Source organism: Heliangelus exortis, chromosome 21 (genome assembly GCF_036169615.1).
Source record: "Heliangelus exortis chromosome 21, bHelExo1.hap1, whole genome shotgun sequence".
NCBI lineage: Eukaryota > Metazoa > Chordata > Aves > Apodiformes > Trochilidae > Heliangelus > Heliangelus exortis.
The window spans coordinates 10,126,815-10,145,462 of record NC_092442.1 but is presented as its reverse complement, the minus strand read 5'-3'; the positions used below and the strand labels follow the sequence as shown (position 1 = coordinate 10,145,462).

The 18,648-nt window shown below is 43.0% G+C and overlaps 1 protein-coding gene and 1 long non-coding RNA gene across 6 annotated transcripts in view; one reads left to right on the top strand and one right to left on the bottom strand.

The window, feature by feature from the left end:
* Nucleotides 1-11,564, top strand: part of NF1 (neurofibromin 1) — a 72,899-nt gene extending 61,335 nt beyond the window's left edge. For 2 of the 4 annotated variants that reach the window (XM_071765467.1, XM_071765465.1), the window contains 13 exons: nucleotides 222-362; nucleotides 466-592; nucleotides 1,058-1,189; nucleotides 1,702-1,837; nucleotides 2,627-2,784; nucleotides 3,667-3,789; nucleotides 4,479-4,606; nucleotides 5,267-5,367; nucleotides 6,410-6,552; nucleotides 6,795-6,841; nucleotides 7,283-7,499; nucleotides 7,686-7,736; nucleotides 10,619-11,564. In XM_071765467.1, the coding sequence (XP_071621568.1) occupies nucleotides 222-362; nucleotides 466-592; nucleotides 1,058-1,189; nucleotides 1,702-1,837; nucleotides 2,627-2,784; nucleotides 3,667-3,789; nucleotides 4,479-4,606; nucleotides 5,267-5,367; nucleotides 6,410-6,552; nucleotides 6,795-6,841; nucleotides 7,283-7,499; nucleotides 7,686-7,736; nucleotides 10,619-10,761 (1,647 nt within the window). In that variant the 3' untranslated portion in view covers nucleotides 10,762-11,564. The remainder of the gene's footprint in view (nucleotides 1-221; nucleotides 363-465; nucleotides 593-1,057; nucleotides 1,190-1,701; nucleotides 1,838-2,626; nucleotides 2,785-3,666; nucleotides 3,790-4,478; nucleotides 4,607-5,266; nucleotides 5,368-6,409; nucleotides 6,553-6,794; nucleotides 6,842-7,282; nucleotides 7,500-7,685; nucleotides 7,737-10,618) is intronic. The other 2 variants (XM_071765468.1, XM_071765466.1) reach the window with 1 other exon arrangement.
* Nucleotides 11,565-12,324: 760 nt separating this feature from the next.
* Nucleotides 12,325-18,640, bottom strand: LOC139806202 (uncharacterized). 2 transcript variants are annotated; one of them, XR_011730179.1, is made up of 2 exons: nucleotides 17,669-18,640; nucleotides 12,325-16,966 (listed from the first exon to the last, which is right to left on the bottom strand). It is a non-coding gene; the product is annotated as an uncharacterized lncRNA (long non-coding RNA). The 2 variants fall into 2 exon arrangements; XR_011730180.1 differs by having other exon boundaries at nucleotides 17,916-18,640.
* Between the last annotated feature and the right edge of the window lie 8 nt (nucleotides 18,641-18,648).

The window sequence follows — 18,648 nt, the reverse complement described above, 5'->3', positions numbered from 1 at the left end:
CTGACTTGACCAGCACACCAAGGGCTGTGCTGTTACAAAACTATTTCCCAGAAAAAAATCAGCACTAAGACCACAGGTTCATGAGAACAGGTGTCTGGTTGGGATGGACGTGGTGAGGACAGAGCCTGCTGCAAGGGTAGTGCTGCCTGTACCACACCAGGTGTCAGTCCTGTTTGTCCCTCTGACCTGAAGGTGAACTCACAGATCTGTCTTTCCCTCAGGACTCTCCCATGCACAAGGCCCTCTTTTGGGTGGCCATGGCAGTTCTGCAGCTGGATGAAGTCAACTTGTACTCAGCAGGCACAGCACTGCTGGAGCAGAACCTGCACACCTTGGACAGCCTGCGTGTCTTCAATGACAAGGTGAGCAGCCCTCTCCAAATTTGTCACAGGTTTTAAAAACAACTTGAGATGGGATGAGTAACGTCTGGTGGGGGACTCCTGTGTCTGTTTTTTATTGGGTCAGAGCCCAGAAGAGGTGTTCATGGAGATCAGGAGGCCACTCGAATGGCACTGCAAGCAGATGGATCATTTTGTTGGGCTAAATTTCAATTCCAACTTCAACTTCGCGCTAGTGGGACACCTCCTGAAAGGTAAGAATATGAACTGCTGTTAACTTTAAATGAACACTCTTCATTCAGAAATAAAAGGGGGAAAATGGGTGGTAGATTTTAAGTAACTTGGATCACAGAACAGAGACAGAATTAAATGTTCTTTGTTCGAAGGGCTTTGTCAGGTTCCTGTAGTTCTTTACTGCTCCCCCTAGGAATGCCGTCTGCCTCTGCGTGTGCCTGTGTGCAGGCTCATTGCTTATTTCACATGGATTGGTGAGATAACAGATATAAAAATGCACAGACATTTGAAATTATGTGATTTTTGGAGGGAAGGGACAGAAAAAATAATCTTAAATTTGCAGGTTTTGCTAGCATTGTGCTTCCTTACCCTTTACATAGTTTCCTGAGAACACGCTGAAAAACATTTATAAATATTTTCAAAATATTAATGCTTGAGAAATATGTATTAAATACAATTTTTGGTTTCTTAACCTCATGTCTTAGGGTACAGGCATCCTTCTCCTACAACTGTAGCAAGAACAGTAAGGATTTTACATACACTACTAGCTCTGGTTAACAAACATAGGAACTGTGACAAGTTTGAGGTGAACACCCAGAGTGTGGCTTACCTAGCAGGTAAAACTAAACAAACATTCTTTTAAATTTGTGCTAACTGAAAAGGAATGGATTATTGTGGGAATTCCTACAGGTTTAGGTTGATAAAATTGTACCAACATAAAAGGAACTTGTAACTGGAGGTGGGCCAGGGTCTGGGCTAGGCTGGGGGACATGAGTGAAAGCTTTTTGTGGATGGAAGGCTTGCCAGAACGGGGTATGCTGTGCAGCTCTGAAAATACTTCAGGGAGGGTGAAGGTTCCTTGGTTTAAATGCTGCAGAAAATTCACATTTCTAGTGGAATGGAAATTGTGACCATATGAGGGCAGATGTTCAAGTCCTGTAATTGTAACTGGATGGAGAACTGAATTCTTTTAAAATGACCTACTTATAATCTATTCATTTTGGTAAGGTGTAATTACATCTCAGTGGTTGTCTTTGAAGTACAAAATATAAACTGATGGAATATTGTTTACATTCTTCAGTGTATTCCTCCTGTGGCAATCTCACAGTAGCTTTCTCTGCCTCTGCAGCACTGCTGACAGTATCTGAGGAAGTGCGAAGCCGCTGCAGCCTGAAGCACAGGAAGTCCCTGCTGCTGACAGACGTCTCGATGGAAAACGTTCCCATGGACACATACCCCATACACCACAGTGACACTACCTACAGGTAACCAGATTTCAGTGCCTCTTTACTGTAGTAAATTGTCTAAAGATAACCTGGGGTGTACTGAAAACTAAAAGCTGCTTCAAGCTAAATTAACGTTGTGTTACTGGTTCCACGTGCTCCTTAGGCTGTCAGATTGATCCTGGGTCAGACAGGAATTTAGGTGTTCTGTACATTTTAATTCTGAGAGCCATAAGGCTGTTTCAGAACCCAGCTGTGGAGATTCATAGATCCTTTGGTAACCTCTTTCTAGAATAAAAAAATCCAGCTCATTTATTCATTTACATTTTAGAAGAAAGTTTTATTTCTCCTTTTAAGAGCTTCAGGGCATGCACTAAGTAACCTCTTAGTCTCTGCCCCTGGGGAATATTGACATTTTATAGCTTGTCTGCAAACAGACACAAAGATAAGCTGAGAAGTCAGCCTAGAGAGGACATGGAGAGCCAGTGGCTCTCAGCAGGGAGCACTTTACTCAGTATCTGTCTTTATAGCATCCAGTATGGAAGCTGATTATTAGAGATTTTTCATCTTTCATCCTCACAGGCTGATTCTCTTGTGTTCTTTTCATTGTTTTATCTCTTCAGCATTACGTGCATATCAGAATGTTATTTTTCACTAGGTCAGATATTTTTGCAAGAGAGGTAGTTACTGCTGCTTAATATGTGGGTTTGGGGCTTTAACCTGCTAGGAAAAACAGGTTTAATAAAGGGTAGTTTGGCTAGTTGAAAAATTTATGCCTAAATGTGCACAGTTTTAAAGATAATTTTTCATGTAATTTCTCTGCACTTTCAGGACACTAAAGGAAAGTCAACCCCGGTCATCACCAAAGGGCTCAGACAGACACCTGGCTGCCAGTTACCCAACAGTGGGACAGATAAGCCCTCGAACACGGAAATCCATGAGTTTGGATATGGGGCAGCCTTCACAAGCAAACACTAAAAAGCTTCTAGGTTATTAAGATAACTAATTTACTAATTTGTCTACAGAATACCTCAGGGAGTGTTACTGGTGAAAAATTATATTTGTATTTATTCTGACTTTTAGGTGATTATTCCTGGTTGAGTGGAAAAGGTGAAGTTTGTGCGAAATACCAATTAGAGAATGCTCTGTAGTTCTTTAGATCACAAAGGGGGGGGAGCAAGAGAGACACTCCATGTGTGTTGAAGTGGAGGGGGGAAAAAACAAAAAAAGGAAGGAAAAAAGATATTTCAGATACTAAAGAGTCAAAGTGCCATTTTTCTGCCACCAGCAAAACCAAGAAGCTGAATACCACAGCTTAGCTCCAATGTTGAACACCCTCTCTTACGCTGCAAGAGATGGTCCCAAAACATTTTAGATGTTTTGGAAGCAATCTGATTTTTATTCATGGCTTCTCAGTGCATCGTGTTTACAGAGAAAGTCTTTAAACAGAGAAACAAGATGAGTAGCTTTGTATATCCTGTGGTTGCCCTGTCACATTACCTGTGTATATCTGGAGGGAGAGGGGCTTTTCTTTCATTACAACCCTATTACTGCTTCCTTTTCAGTAATCACATTTTGGCATGTTTATTCAATGTGACATGTTGACCAGGACACCATAGCATGCCCACAGCTCACATATTTGAATAACTTGCATGATTTCCTCATATGTATGGTGAAGCATTTTGGAAACTGTGATGGAGAGCGGCATGGTGTGATCGTATTTTCTCTACTATCTTTGAAAATGGTGGAAATGTCCCCAGATTCCTACCAATACGTTGTAGATAGGAGAGTAGCTTGGCCAAGAAAATCAGAAATAGTTAGAATATGGATTTAGGTTTAATGTTTTTAATTGCCTGATAAATTGTTTTTAGGTACAAGGAAAAGTTTTGACCATTTGATATCGGACACAAAGGCTCCTAAAAGGCAAGACATGGAATCTGGAATCACAACGCCTCCCAAAATGAGGAGAGTAGCCGAAAATGATTATGAAATGGGTGAGAAACAGGACTAACATCTTAAGAATCATACTAATTATAAACGCTTTGTATATACATACAAAGGATTACTTCTAAATTCAGTGTGTATTTGCCTAGGTTACTACAAGGTAAGGGAGAACTCTCTTTCTTGACCGTGGCTTCTGGAGAGTACAGTTTTCTGTATCACTGGCAACTGAGTTGCTCAGTTTGCAGATGCAGGATAAAGGGCAGCTCTGAAGTACTGCACACAGGAGTGAAATGAGATAAATGCAATTTGGCTTTTTAGAAGTCAATAAGCCCTAGCTGCAGATTGCTGCAGGAGATTAAATGTGACCTAATGCCTAGAATGCCTCTCTTCATCTTCTCCCACATTTGCTTCCTGTGCCCATCCCCAATTGCAATGCAAGACCAGGGTTCTTGGCTTGTATGGGCTGTCGGGCTGCTGCCTGACTGGACTGTGGCACTTTCCACCCCTGGGCCTGTATTTGACTGCAGAGGAAATTGGGGTTCCTGTTTGCCATCTGGTAACACATCCATGGAACGGGCTAGTGCTGCTGGTGTGACAGCACAGTGGTTGCTTTTATACTCTACGAGCAGGCTGGTGAACTCTGCAGTTTGCATAGGACTGAATTTGCTGTGCAAGAGCTAATTCTGTTCTGGTTTGGGTTTCTTTTGCTTTGGATGAGTTGCTCTTTTTTATCTGGCAGAAACCCAGAGAATCTCACCGCAGCAACACCCCCATCTCCGAAAGGTTTCTGTTTCTGAGTCAAATGTCCTCCTAGATGAAGAAGTTCTGACTGACCCAAAAATTCAAGCGCTGCTGCTTACAGTTCTTGTAAGCTTTCTTTCTGTGTATTGTCTGTTATTTCCTCATGCTCTTTTTATCTCCCAGAGAAGCATACCTGTTCCTTGCAGTGTTTCTAAATTCATGTGAATCACAACTGAAGTAATGTGCAAGTCTATTCTTTGGTTGCTGTTCTTACAGCTCTCTAGAAATCCCTTTAAGAAATTTATTTACTTGAGAGCATCATTAAGAGCATTTTTTTTGCTTTCTATTGTTGATTTTTATCACAAACTAATTTTAGATAATAAAAAATATTTAATATAGTGCTTAAAGAAGTGAAAGTTATTGGAGTCTTGGCATAAATCAATTTTTAAATGGTTAACTAATGCAGGTGCAGCATGATAATGCTTTCTCTAGTACACATATATGTACCAATACAGTTACAATTCCTGATATAATTCAGGAAGATTCAGTTGCCTACTTTGGTCAGAAACAAGCTAATTTTTTTGGCAAAATAGATGCTATTACCAACCTGTTTTACTGTTTCTCACATGCAGATAAAATAACTTGATGTCAAAAGAGGACATAAATTTCTCTTTTATAATCCAGCTTTCTGCTATTCAGAAATCTTAAAACCTTAAACTACAACACGAAAAGCCTGTAACTACTGAAATTAGAGGCCTGCTAACTGAGTGCTTTACCTTATGACAGGCAACATTAGTGAAGTACACTACTGATGAGTTTGACCAGAGGATTCTCTACGAGTACTTGGCAGAAGCCAGTGTTGTCTTCCCAAAGGTCTTTCCTGTTGTGTGAGTATCTCAAAACTTGGTTTATGATGAGCCTGAAGAGCTCTGGACCAGGACAGGGGTGTGTGAGATCCCAACTCATTCCTAGTGCCAATCTGTCCCTGCCTGTCGAGACAGATGTCCTCAGGGCTGGGAGAATCATCCTTTTTCCTGTGTTAAATGAATGTCATGCTCTTCCTGGAAGAGGCACCCTGAGCTGCCACTGCTGCAGATGCTGCTGAGGAGCTCTGCTAAGGCTGGGAGTGAGGGGTTGGCAGGGCAGGGTGCTGGGCAGCCTGTGTGCAGCCATCAGCTGCTGCCAGCCCCCTGCTCCAGGCACCTGGCACAGCTCTGACTTGGTACTGCAGAGAATCAAATGGCACTTGGTGTATTGGTGTCTCTGTCTGTGCAAGGCAATCAGACTCTCTCTTCCACTTTAGCTTCACCCCATTTTTTAATTAGTACCCCAAGTGCCTATCATAACAGACTGAAAACAGTACAGAGCACTCTTTGGATGTGTTCCTTTAGATATCCACTACATTAGTATTTGCTGGAGTCAGTGCTCATAAGGGAAGCTCAACTAGTTGAGTAGACTTTTAAAACTGACCTGAGCATGATTTTAAAATAATGCTTCTTTTTCTGGCTTTATGAAGTAATGGTTGAAGTGCAGACAAGTTCTGTGAATTATTGAAACCACAATGTAAGTAGCTGGCATTTATACATGCATGAGATCTGCAAGGGAGCTCAAAGGAGACAGGACTCCCACAAATATAAATAAAAGCTGCTTTGAAATTCCAGCTCTGACGTACACAAATCCAGTGAATAACTTTTTGGCTGAAAATAATTAAAACATTTGTGATTTAAAGTGCCAGGTAAATGTCTCAATGGCTTTCACTGTTAGTACCTTCTTTTGAAAATGTTACACATCATAAGAGGCCTCACAGAACACAGGAGTTGTGCTCTATTTAAAAAATCATTGAGATCTTTAAAATGCCACCTTACCTGCTGTTGCTAAAGTCAGCTGGGAATGAGCAAAAACTAAAGCCACGTCTCTGTTTCTCTTCAGGCATAATTTATTGGATTCCAAGATCAATACCCTCTTATCGCTGTGCCAGGATCCAAATTTGTTGAATCCAATCCATGGGATTGTTCAGAGTGTAGTCTACCATGAAGAGTCTCCACCCCAATACCAAACTTCTTACCTACAGAGTAAATATTGCTCCATTTTTCTTTTTTTTTTTTTTTTTTTTTTACAAACAGCTGTATTTTAAGTTAGATTTACTACTGAAAATGTTTCAGAATTGCAGTCTTAATAGAACAGTGAGGCAGTCGTGTGGCATCCCCCCCACCTTCATACATCCTAGTAAAAATAAGAGTTCACATATTAAAAAACCCTATTTTTGGTAACAAAAAAAACCCTATATTTGGTAACATTCAATTTGTTGTTGTAGGTTTTGGATTTAATGGGTTGTGGAGGTTTGCTGGCCCGTTTTCTAAGGTAAGAACAGTATGCTATAGATAAGTTCATTAGTGTTTTGCCTTCATTTTCTGTATAAAGCACACTGGTGCTTCAGGAAAGATACAAATAAATTACAACTCATAGGATGTAATGAGCAAGTTAGTAGTATCATGTTCACTGTGAGCCTGCACCAGGTATTTGGATAACTCAGTAAGGCACCCAGAGTTGGGGAGCAGCAGCCAGGTGTGAATGCAGCTCTGTGCTGCTCCCAGGTTCTTGGAGGTGCTTGAGCAGACAGTGTCATGCAAAAAGTCTTCTGTTCACTGCATGTGTCTTGCAGGGTAAAATCTTAATTTGATATGTATGATAATTCCATAGGGTTTCTACAGTTTACATTACAACAAACAAATAGAGCTCATATTGACAGAAAAGGAGAAAGAAAAGACCCAGTGTCCTTTTCTTTTCCCCCATCATCCACAGCAAACACAAATTCCAGACTATGCTGAGCTCATAGTGAAGTTTTTGGATGCCTTGATCGACACGTATCTGCCTGGGATTGATGAGGAGGCCAGTGAGGAATCTCTCCTGACACCCACATCTCCATACCCTCCTGCAGTGCAGAGCCAGCTCAGCATCACTGCTAACCTCAACCTTTCCAATTCCATGACCTCACTTGCAACCTCCCAGCACTCCCCAGGTCAGTAGCTGTTCTGCTGCTACATAGGTAAGGGAAATATATTGAATTTCCTGGTTTTATAGCCAAACACTCGGTCTCATTGTTTCCTCGGATGTGTTTGTCATCATCTCTTCTCCTTTCCTTCCCCTTCCCCTTCTCATGGACATTATTCACTTATGTCTTTTCTTTCATTCTGTGTCTGTGAAGCTTCTCTGCCTTGCTCTAAATCTGCAGTTTTCATGCAGCTTCCTCATCAAGGTACACTCTACTTTCATCATATTTGCACGAAATATTGCTTGATCTGCTTTAGGGGTGGGCTTGTGGCATGAGAAGTGATTTACTGATCCTTCTGACACGGGAATGGCTTCAGAGTTAGTGCTAAGCTGTTGCTTTTCTTGTGTGATGCTAATAATACCTAATGACAGAGCAGGCAAGGCAAGTCAGTCACATTCTGAAGAGAAAGATAAATCTGGTAATAGAAAAGTGAGATCTTAGTATGTGAAATCACTTGGCTGCACCTATTAAGCTAAAAATGAAGAACTATTTCATATGAGTTGCTTCAGATTCACAGCAAGTCAGCTTTGACTGCAGTTCACACCACCAGAAAACAGGCACGAGTCCTCTGGACTAAACTGCAGCAGGCAGAAGCTCAATAAAATGGGTACCCAGTGTCATTTGATTTCTGCTTCTATATGGAGAAATAAGACAAGCTGCAGAAGAGGGTTTTGGATATTTTTTTGCTCACACCTGTGGGTTGCTTCTTATTCTCATCATAGTTTGTGGTTTTGGTAAGCTCACACCCACTCACACAAGGAGGGAAGGGGAGGGATGAGGTAGCCTGCAGCCAGCTTCTGGATGGAGTTTGGAAATTGCCCCTACTCATGTGAAATGCAAAGTGTGTTGGTTTTGCTAGTGCCAATGAGAATAATTTTCTTGGAGAAATAAGACACAGCTATGGGAGATGTCACAGTATCAGGATTTTGTTCTAACCCTTCTATTCACTATCAGTCCTGAGCTGTGCTGCTGATTTTACTTTTAGCCTCACACATAGAACACCTTTCCTGCTATTTGTTCCAATGCTGCACATGCACCACGAGTGTTGAGAGTGTTGCTAAACATACACCAAACATACCCATTTTGTTGCAGAAATAATGTGACAGCTACACTAAGATCTTGCTGCGGGAAAGATTATCTCCTAATAGTGTCAGCATAAAAGTAAAAATTAATCAGAAGCATGTCTGCTTTAAACACAAGTCTCAGCCTTTATGTCTTTAAGTTTCTGTGTCCAAAGCTGTCAGTGATGGTTTTTAACCCAAGGCTTCTGTGTGGTGCCATCATGTCAGCATGAAGTTTACACTGAAGCAGTTCATTATTCAGGTCTGTTTGATGTAATTCTTGTAGCAAAATGTCACAGATTTACCTTGTCCTGCAGATACCATCAAAAGCTGCTCAGCAAAGCACATGCACTTGCGTTTAAAGCCCATCCAGTTTTATCCTCATCTTGAATTTCATCAGACTCCTCCTGCTGTTGGTGGAGCTGAACTTGGTTGCAGCTCTTGTAAGGATTTCCAGACTCACTGGTTCTGTGTGTGGTTCCTGGCATCACTCTGCTTAGAAAACTGTTTTTCAGTTGTCTTGTTAAAAAGTTAATTGTTTATTCCTTTTTTACTCTCAATTTGTGAGGTTTTAAGTCATTATAATTTGTGTCTGCACTTTGACACTGAACTCTTCAAGTGCCTTCCTGCACCAGTTCTGTGTCTGCTGTGTGGAAGATAAGCCAGCTGAGCCTTTCATTCCTCCTGGCAATGAGACAGTTCTGCAAACACTGATTATGTACTTTACTGATCCTTCTTTGTGAGTCAAGATTCAGTGTTGAGGGGAATTGCAGGTACTTGAATAGCCATAAATCTCTGGTTGCAAGAACCAACCTCTGCCCTTGCAGCAGAATTCTGCAGGTCAGAACTGATCCTTCCTCACTCTGCCATTGCCCAGTTTAAGAGCAGTCATTGGTTTTTGTCTGGAAGGAGCCCGTGGGTTTGGCAGTCCTGTCAGTTCTTCCTCCTAGAGATTGCAAAAGCCAGAAGAGACTTTCACTTGCTCAGTCTTTTCCAAACTAGAGCCAGAATGGGTTTGTGGCCTGGAAGACTCCAGTGTTTTCTCTGGGTATGGATGCTGGTGCAAATACTTTGAGGATGGAAAGGAACCCTTCATCCGCCTTGAGAGCCTTCATGGATCCTATTTCCCATACTAAATAAAATTCCTGGCTTTGTCTCAGGAGCTGACTTGGTGAACTCAGCCCTTTCTCTTCTCGTGATGCAGGAAAGGGGCCCAGATTGAAACAGCTCAGCCAGTGCCTGCAGGCCACAGTGTTTTGTCTTTCATTGGTCCAGACAGATTGAAGTAACAACAAATCCAATTGCACCTGTAAGGGGGGGGAAAGATTATTTGAGTGGTAACCCCTGTGTTGGGGAGCACGTGGGTCTGTGTGAGCAGACATCATGTGGAGGTGTCCTAGCTGGTCAGTCTGGGGTCTCACTGAACGTGAGGTCATACATCTGATCCTGAAAAAGATGTTTTTCATAGTACAGTACTGCAGTGAACCAGCTGTGTCAGATGTGTCATTTGTGAGTTGTTGGCAGTAAGCTCTATTACTTTGGGCTAAAATAAGTGTCCTGGGCCTGGCTGGGGCAGAGCTGATTTTCTTCATAGCAGCTGCCACGGGGCCACATTCTACATGTGTGAGCCAAGTGGTGCTGAGCCCCGTCTGCTCTGACCCACCTGGGGGTGGGCAGTCAGCTGGAGGGGACCTCAGCTCACCAGTGATCCCATGCCAGATGGTGGGATGCCAAGGGATAAGGGGGTGCGGGGGAGGCCCTCTCCTGCTGAGGACCTGTCTGGGCAATGGTCTGTGGGGGTGCTGAGCGATTGCCTTTGCATCACTTGCTTTGTTTTGCTTTCTTCTTCCACAAACCCCTCACTGAACCAGACTTTTAATTGTGGTGGTCAGGTCACCCCCATCTTACTTGTCAGAGGTCACCCTGTGAGGGGCGGGTGGGATCTCCCTGCTCAGGGGCAGGACAGCTCCTCAGGGTGCTGAGGGACATCCCCCACGGTTAACCTCTGTCCTTGTGTTTCCCCAGGGATTGACAAGGAGAACGTGGAGCTCTCGCCCACCGCCGGACACTCCAACAGCGGGAGGATGCGCCACGGCTCCGCCAGCCAAGTGCAGAAGCAGCGCAGTGCTGGCAGCTTCAAACGTCACAGCATCAAAAAGATTGTGTGACTATTCCTTTTTAACTTTGGGGGTTAATTTTTTTTTTTTTTTTTTTTTTTCCGGAAACTGACTGACCTACGTGGGCCTCTCGCCAAGGGCCCTCCACCCGTTGTGATGCTGCACTTAATTTTTAAAGTTCCCATCCTGTCAGCTGTGTTGCCAGATGATCAACTCTTGAAACATTGCCTGAATTTTAATGCCTTCGTTTCTTTCCTTCTGCTTTTGGTTTAAGCCGGTGTTTCAGAACCACTCATCTAGATCCTGATGGACTTTGTAGCTGGAGGTGTGGAGCTCTCTGACACTGCAGAACCCTCTGGTGTCCCACACAGAAGCCATTTCCACAGACAGTGCTACCGTGCTTCTCTGATCTGCCTTGTTTGGTTCTTTGCTAAAGGAAAGTGTTAGCCCTTAATCTGTCTGCACACTTCTCGAGGTAGTGGCTTTATGAGCCAGGGGAAGTTACTATAATCCTGGTTTTAATGCAAACCTGTAAGATTTTTAGCTGTGGACTTTTTTTTACCATACTTAGAAGAAACTTAGGATAGCCGCAGTCCGATGAGCTTAACCAGAAGTGGTGTGATTAAATTTGTAGTCATTAGCAATACAATTGAGAGGACGAGGAGGCTGCACAAGTCTCTGTCATTCCCCAGACCATAGCTTCACCTCCTTGGACTGTATACGGACCAGACTGGACTAACTAGCTTTTTTCCAAAGCAATTCTTTTTTTGGTTTTTTTTGTTTTTTTTTTTTTTGCTGTATTTTACCTGCACTAGAAAAGGTTGTAAAGTGGAAAGAAAATCATTGAGAACTGACTATTATGCTGTCATTGTAGCAGTGTTGAAAATTTATTGCTTCTTTCTTCCATTTGGTGTATACTAAATGCCCTTCCTAACAATATGCACCTTCAAGAAATTCTTGGAAGAATAAGCAGTGGGGTATGGAGGGAAAAAAACTTTAATTAATTCACTTCCAGCTCTGGAAAATGGGGTTTGGCAAAGCTGCTTTTGTGCTGCCTAAGCAGTGATATAAAAACAGTAATGTTTGTTGAAGGTACATGAATTTTAAAATAACTGACACTGTGTCAAATCCAGGTTACGTTGAACGTGTGCAGTGCAATTCCTGGCATCATGCAGACTCTGGCGGTCAGACCCGTCCTGCACAACTCCCCAGGGGTTCCAGTGTGTCGGGGTTTGTCCTCGGGGATCACACACAACTGAAGTTGCTGTCACTGTGAAAGACTTGCCAGCTGCATCTGGGTGATGGTTGGCTGTGAGAACAAACATGCTGCTATGTTGATGAGGTGCCCGGGAGCAGCGCTGGGTGCTGCGGGTGCTGCCTGCGCGGGGCTGGGCCGGAAGGGCCCGGTGTCCCCTGGGTGCTCGCTGGAGGGATGGGCACATCTCCTGCTGAAGGGCAGTTACACTTCCTAGGTTCAGATCCCTCTTGTATGTTAGAATTTACCAACCTATAAGTGGCTTTAAAGGAAAAAAAAAAGTATATCCACTATATAAAATCAAATCCTCTAGTGCAATTTTGTTAGTGGCTTTCAGTAAATCAAACTCCACAGCTAAATTATTAGAGAATGGTACAATTAAGTGTTCAGATTTTATTGATATAGCACATAATTCACATGTATCAACACAGTAACAATGTAACATTTATGTAAATAAAAATATCTTTATTGTATTGATTCATAAAAATAACAATTTAATTTCTTTAATTTGTTTACAGTCCTGGAAAAACTATGAACACAAACTTAATATGCAAAATAGTTTGCCAAAACAAGAGGAGAACTTAGAATTAGCAGTCTTGAACTAGATACGTTGGAAAATATGAAGACTTGTGCAATTAACCAGTTTTTTTACTCTTGATCATGTTGGAGCTGCAGTAGAGCTGTGGTTTCTGAACTGATGCAGAACTGTGACAAGGGTTGTGATGCCAGGATGGAATGCAGGGACAGAGCAGTGACTCTACCCTGTCCTGAGCTGCTACGTGAGTAAAACTTTTGGGTCACTGATTTCAAAACCTTCCTCATCTCATACATCACCTTGCTCAGAGCCACCTTCAGCATTGCTGCCAGTTTGAAGTGGGTTATACTGAATCCAGCTAATTCCAGCCCTTTTTGTTTTGCTGAAGACAATGAATTGTAGGTAGCAGGAAAAAAAAGTGTCTGTTGCAAAGGTAATTTGCTGACAGAAAAATGTAGTTTTCAGTCTCTCCAATGAGCAGATTTTTTTCAAACAGAAATACTAATTCCAGATGAACTGCCAAATCAGTCTTGTTTGCGCTGGCTGCATTTGAGAGCAACTCTTTCTGTTGCCTGTAAAAAAATAAATGTCCCTAAATTAGAATTAATGCATTATTTGAAAGACATATAAGGTGTAATCAGATGGATGGGGATTAAAATTACCTTTCATGTGAGAACCAGAACTACTCTGTGCTCTCAGTCCCAGCTGAAAAAAACCTGATAATCTTCATAATCTGATAATCTTCATGAAGTCAACAAAATTTAATTTATTGTTCCCTGGAAGGAGGAGGAGTCATTCAGTGTTCACACTGTGTGGCTCAGTGAGAGGGTCTGGTGTCTCTTAGAGCGGGGGTGTCAAACACATCGGGTGAGGGGGCTGAAGTGTGGAATTAGTCAATGGCTGAGGTTTAATTCAGGATCCCATGTGCCCCCATCTCCCCGTGCCAGTAGTTGGGAAGCTTGTGCTTGGGTCAAGGGGGAAAGCATGGCCTTTCTTTAATGATTAAACTTCTATTAGTAATTAGTTGTTCAGTGCCTTACTGTCACGTCCATTGCTTAGCCTGCTCCCTGGCACAGCACTGCTGTTCTCTGCCTTTTTCTTTCTTCTCACATCCTCCTTTCTCTGTGCTCTTCTCCTCTTTGCAATATTCCCCACCCTGCTTGGCTCCTTCCTGTCAGCACCACTGGGGGTTCCAGGTCCAGCCTGCTTCCATTCCCTCCTCATCCCCTTTCTCCCTTTGTGCTCGGAGGGCCCAGCACTTGGTTGCTGGTGACCATGTGGGCACGAAGCCCCCTCTGAGGAGTGGGAGGCAGATCTGAGCACCCTGACCTGGCTGTTTGAGGCAGCCAGACAGGCAGTCCCCAGGGTGTGGGCTGCTCCAGCCCTGTAGGCTGTGCACTGGGAGATGAAAACTTGTATTTCAAAAAAAATTCTGATTTTTAACATGTGGACCATATAATTCCATCATGGGGACAGTATGTTTGACACCCCTGTTTTAGAACACATTATCCATTACCCACTACAGACAGTTAAGTACTGTAAAGATTATTAACATTTTGTTTGTGTTTGTATTTTCCCTGACTTAAAGATAATTCAGTAGTATTCGAGTAGTGCATAACCTACCTGTTAATTATGCCAATGTTTCTGCTTTAATGTGCATGAGTTTTCCAAGAAGGGGAAACATTTCAAGTAAGTATTGTGGACTGAGCACCTGGGAGCCTTCCAGTGCTCTATTCCTAACTGGGTTGTAGGTTTTAGGGCTTTTTCTGTTTCATTCTATGGTTAATTTTTTTCAAATGTAATGAAGCACGTCTTATTGTTATGCAACAAACTTACCACAGAAGGTCACTTTTAGTTTTGGTCCCACAATTTTTTTTAATGCAGTATATTCACCTGTAAATAGTTTTTGTGTAAAATTTGACAGAAAAGTATATTTACTACACTGTAAATACATGTGACAATATATTGTATTATTTTGCTTTTTTTGTAAAGCAGTTAGTTGCTGTATATGTATAACATACAAATTTGATTATTCTAGTGTTAGTAACTGTTAACTACTACTACTCCTTCCTGCTGTTGCATTATGTCATTTAAAAAAAAAAAATAATGCCGTGTACTATAAACTTACACTGTGTATGATATCTTACTTATTCCCATTTGGGCCTCAACTTTGAAAATGTTTCCTTGATCCACAATCCTGTTCATATTGTGAGCAAGTGTGCAACAGCTGGCCAGAGCCCTGCTGATACAAATGCAGTTGGTAACTGTAGTAAAAATGGTAGAAACCTGGTTTTGGATGATTGTTGTTCACTCTATTTTCCTCTCATGTATTTACTTCCCCCCCCCCCCTTTTTTTTTTTTTTTTAAAGTAAAATGTAAATTCAACCTGCTTCCAGTTGTGTGAAAGTCATTCACTTGTGCTGTGGGACAGGGTGGTGTATTCTGAGCTCTTTTTTCCATGCTGTGTGTCAGTGAGGTGTGGATGGGGCTGCTGGGTCTGACCCTTGGACCTCCTTGCTGCAGGAGTTGGATCCAGCCCTAGTCCCAGACCTGAAATCCCACTTTCTCTGGGGAAATAAGAATTCAGTTGAAATCCAGTGGCTGGGATTTGTCTTTCCAGAATGGTGCGTGCGTGTGTGTGTGTGTGTGTGTGTGTGTGTGTGTGTGTGTGAGAGAGAGATCTTGCACAGTTCTAAATAAGGGCAAAGCTTGACTGCCTCTGGATAACTGAGGACAAAATTTGGATAGAATAAAGCCTGTTGTCATGACTTGCATTTCACTTCACTAAGATTAGCATAGTTAAATAAGAAATCAGAATATTCTTTTTAAAATGTAAATTTAGTATTTTAATAAAACAGCTGATCGGTCTTTAAAGAACATTTCAGTATAATTTGTCTGCTTGAGCTTTTATAGCTTAGAAGCTTGAAGTATCAATTGTCAGGCAACTTTTATGGCAAGTGATTAATCAAGTCTATTTTTCTTTTAGGGGAATATATATTAAATTCCTATTAGAAACGTACAGGTATTTATATTCTGGCTTTGTGAATTGTAAAAGGATGTAGAAACACCTTAGTGTAAAGACTGCATTGACTACACCTGAGATACCTCTTTGTTCCTGCACACAAACCATTTTCTTTATCTTAGAGGAAAGGTACATTAAACCTTTCCCACTCCTCAAGTTCATGATTTATAGGTGGGAATCCTTTGTGTCCTGGAACCCTGGCTTCTCCAGCTGACTGCTGCTCTGCTCAGCAAGCTCTCAAATGAAAATAAATCCCAGGGTTGTGTGGGTGGACAGAACAGAATAACATCTCCTGTGGTGTGACTTGTTAAAACAAGCATGGGTTTGTTCTTCAAAGCAGTAACAAAACAAACAAAAAAAAATCTGATGACTGCATCTTCGGGAATATTTAAATGATTGTGCTATAAATAGCAGAGAGTTAGTAACTATATGCTTAAGAAAAATCCTACTGAACTATTAAATTGTATTTTTTTTCCCTCATAGCACACGGAAAAGCTAGAAATACCTGTTCTGCTGGTTCTACCCCAGTTAGCATCCCTGGAGAATGAGGTCTGCCAGGAGATTTGGGTGCTCAGTACAAGACCTCAGCACCAGCTGTGGAAGAGCTGCTCACCCCAGCCCTCCACAGCCTGCAGACACAGGAGATGGAGATGTGGGTCAGGGACAGGCCTAATGGATTGAGCTTTCCCAGCTCTAGCTTATCAACTCAGCTTCCTAAGGCTATTTATATTTGAGATACAGGGTGCCTCTGCCTCACCCGTGCTGTTTCCTTTACAAGTTCCTCCACTGGCTGGATGTGCTCCCCAGCTCCCTCCAGTATCAGCCATGGGGTTTTTTTCCCCTTCTTGGTGATGACTTTTTCCAGCTGCCCCCTTCCCCTTCTGCAGCTCCCTGCTGGACATTGCCGAGAGGCCTGGAGTGCATTTAGTGCAGCATCCAGCAAGTGAAGGAGTCTTCCAGCTCCCCTGGCAGCAGCAGCAGACACAAAGAGGGTGCAATGAAAATGTCACTGTGTCTGAGAGATTCAGCCCAGGGCCTGTGAACAGGCACAGCTGGACGAGGGCCAGAGGCAGTGCACGGGCTGGTTTGGAGCAATGCAAAACACACCAGGGCTTAATGGCCCCACAACACACACACACAAGTGAGGCCACTGGGGCTGCTGAGACAGCACAACAAACCTGGGAAAGCATTTCTACATTTGCTCAAAACACTCACCACATCAGTCTTGCTGCAGCAGGGATCAAAGAGCAAAGGCTGACTCTGCCAGAAGTTGAATTACTCACGTGAGGAGGTGCTTGTGGAAAGGGGAGAAGAGGCCATCACCAGCTCTGTATCCTCTGTCCTGAAGGCTGTGCTGGATCTTGTTCTCCAGGGCTGATTCTCATCTGCTCTCTCCCTCCAGTCAGACCCAGCCTTGATTTTAACTTCTGGGCTCAGGCAGTTCCTGGAAGAGGGAAAAGTCACTGCTACTCCCTCCACTGGTTGCAGTGCAGGATATTCCAGAGGCAGGCATGGAATATGCAGCAATTCCTGCTGTGGGGAGAGGAGGGCTCTGCAGTGTCTGTTTTGTTTGACATCTGTATCATTTTATTATTACCTAATCAAAATGTCTTTCTATTCACAACAGTAAAGCTTACAGACTTTGCCCAGCTCTGCACTGCACAGAGCTCTTTTGCCCCAGGAGCTTATAATGTTTATGGTCACCATGTGTCTGACACAAGACACCTGTGTGACCCAGGACAAACCTCTTGACACCTTCTGACCAGGCAGCATCAGCACCCAAATGGCCCAACTGTACCAGCCCAGGGGGCCTGCCAGCTGCAGAACCCTTAACAGCCCAACTTCTGAGACCTTCAGATTAAAGACATAAAAGGGCAAAGTCTTGTCCACTTCATGTGTGGCACCACTCAATGACTTTAAGCAAGTAGTTATTATAAAGTTCTGTCTGCTCTAAACAAAGAGATTGAAGCAAATCAGGAACTTTTCTCAGAAAATTACCCACATTAGTAATTTTAGGACAATCCTGCTCAAACGTGGTTCTTTTATGTCTCAATTACTCATTTACACTCTCCATGGTACTGCCTGCTTGCTGCATGCATGAGTAAATAAATAAAACCCGAGCAGGTTGTACTCCAGCCAGCCTCACCTCTTGCCCCACAGCACACTGCATGAGCCATCTCCCCCTGGTCTAGCTCTTCCCTTTGAGTTCCCAAAAGACAAAAACGGAGCCTTAGTTGTTCAGAACCATCTCTTCTACCCCAAAGACAGGTCCAGTGGACAGTTGTCCCTTTCTTGCACAAAGGTAGAGCCAAATCCTGACAAGGTGCAGGCAGAGCATTGTCCCCTGACGTGCAGCTGAAGCAGCTGCCGGGCTGCAGAGGGAGAACAAGCACTTTAGAATAAGCTGGGACTGACTGACAACGCAGCCGTGCCCGAGTATCTGGGGAGAGGATCCGCCACCCCCAGACTGCTCCTCCCACACAGACCCAGCGTGGAGGCTCAGCTCCTCCCCTCCCGGCTGCTACAGCTTCATTAACACGGAAATTAACAACGATGCCCTATAAAGGTCAGCACACAACTTTTCCCAAGGCATGGCTGCTTCTCAGATTGCTTCCACCACACCCCGTATCCTTTTCCTCTTTCATACCAGCCTGCTGTGCAAACTCCAAAGCCCCTTAGAATAAAACAACTGTTCCCCACAGTCTGTTTGAAGTGGCTTGCTCGGAGCTGAAAGCTACTGCCAAACAAAACCTCTGTGTCCCAAGGAGAACTCGAGTGCCAGCAACAAACCACGGTTTTCTAATCTGTAACCCTCTCGTCCCAAATCCTCAGAGATTTGTTGGGACACTGTATTTTCTTTAAGGATGCAAAGAGCTTTGGGGGAGAAATGTTGCAAGTATTTAACAATAAAATGAAGATATAAGTATCCATTAATACCAGCTTTGTACTACTGCAACTAAGCAGTAACCTTGCCTAAACAGAGGTTTTTAATTTCTCATTCTATTTCAGCCTTGGCAGCCAGCAGCTCCATCCCACACTGCTATTCTTAGTTTGTTTACTGTCTAACATTTCATCACCAACTAAGCATCTGCAGCCTTTAAAACGCTGTGTAAAGTAAATTCACCT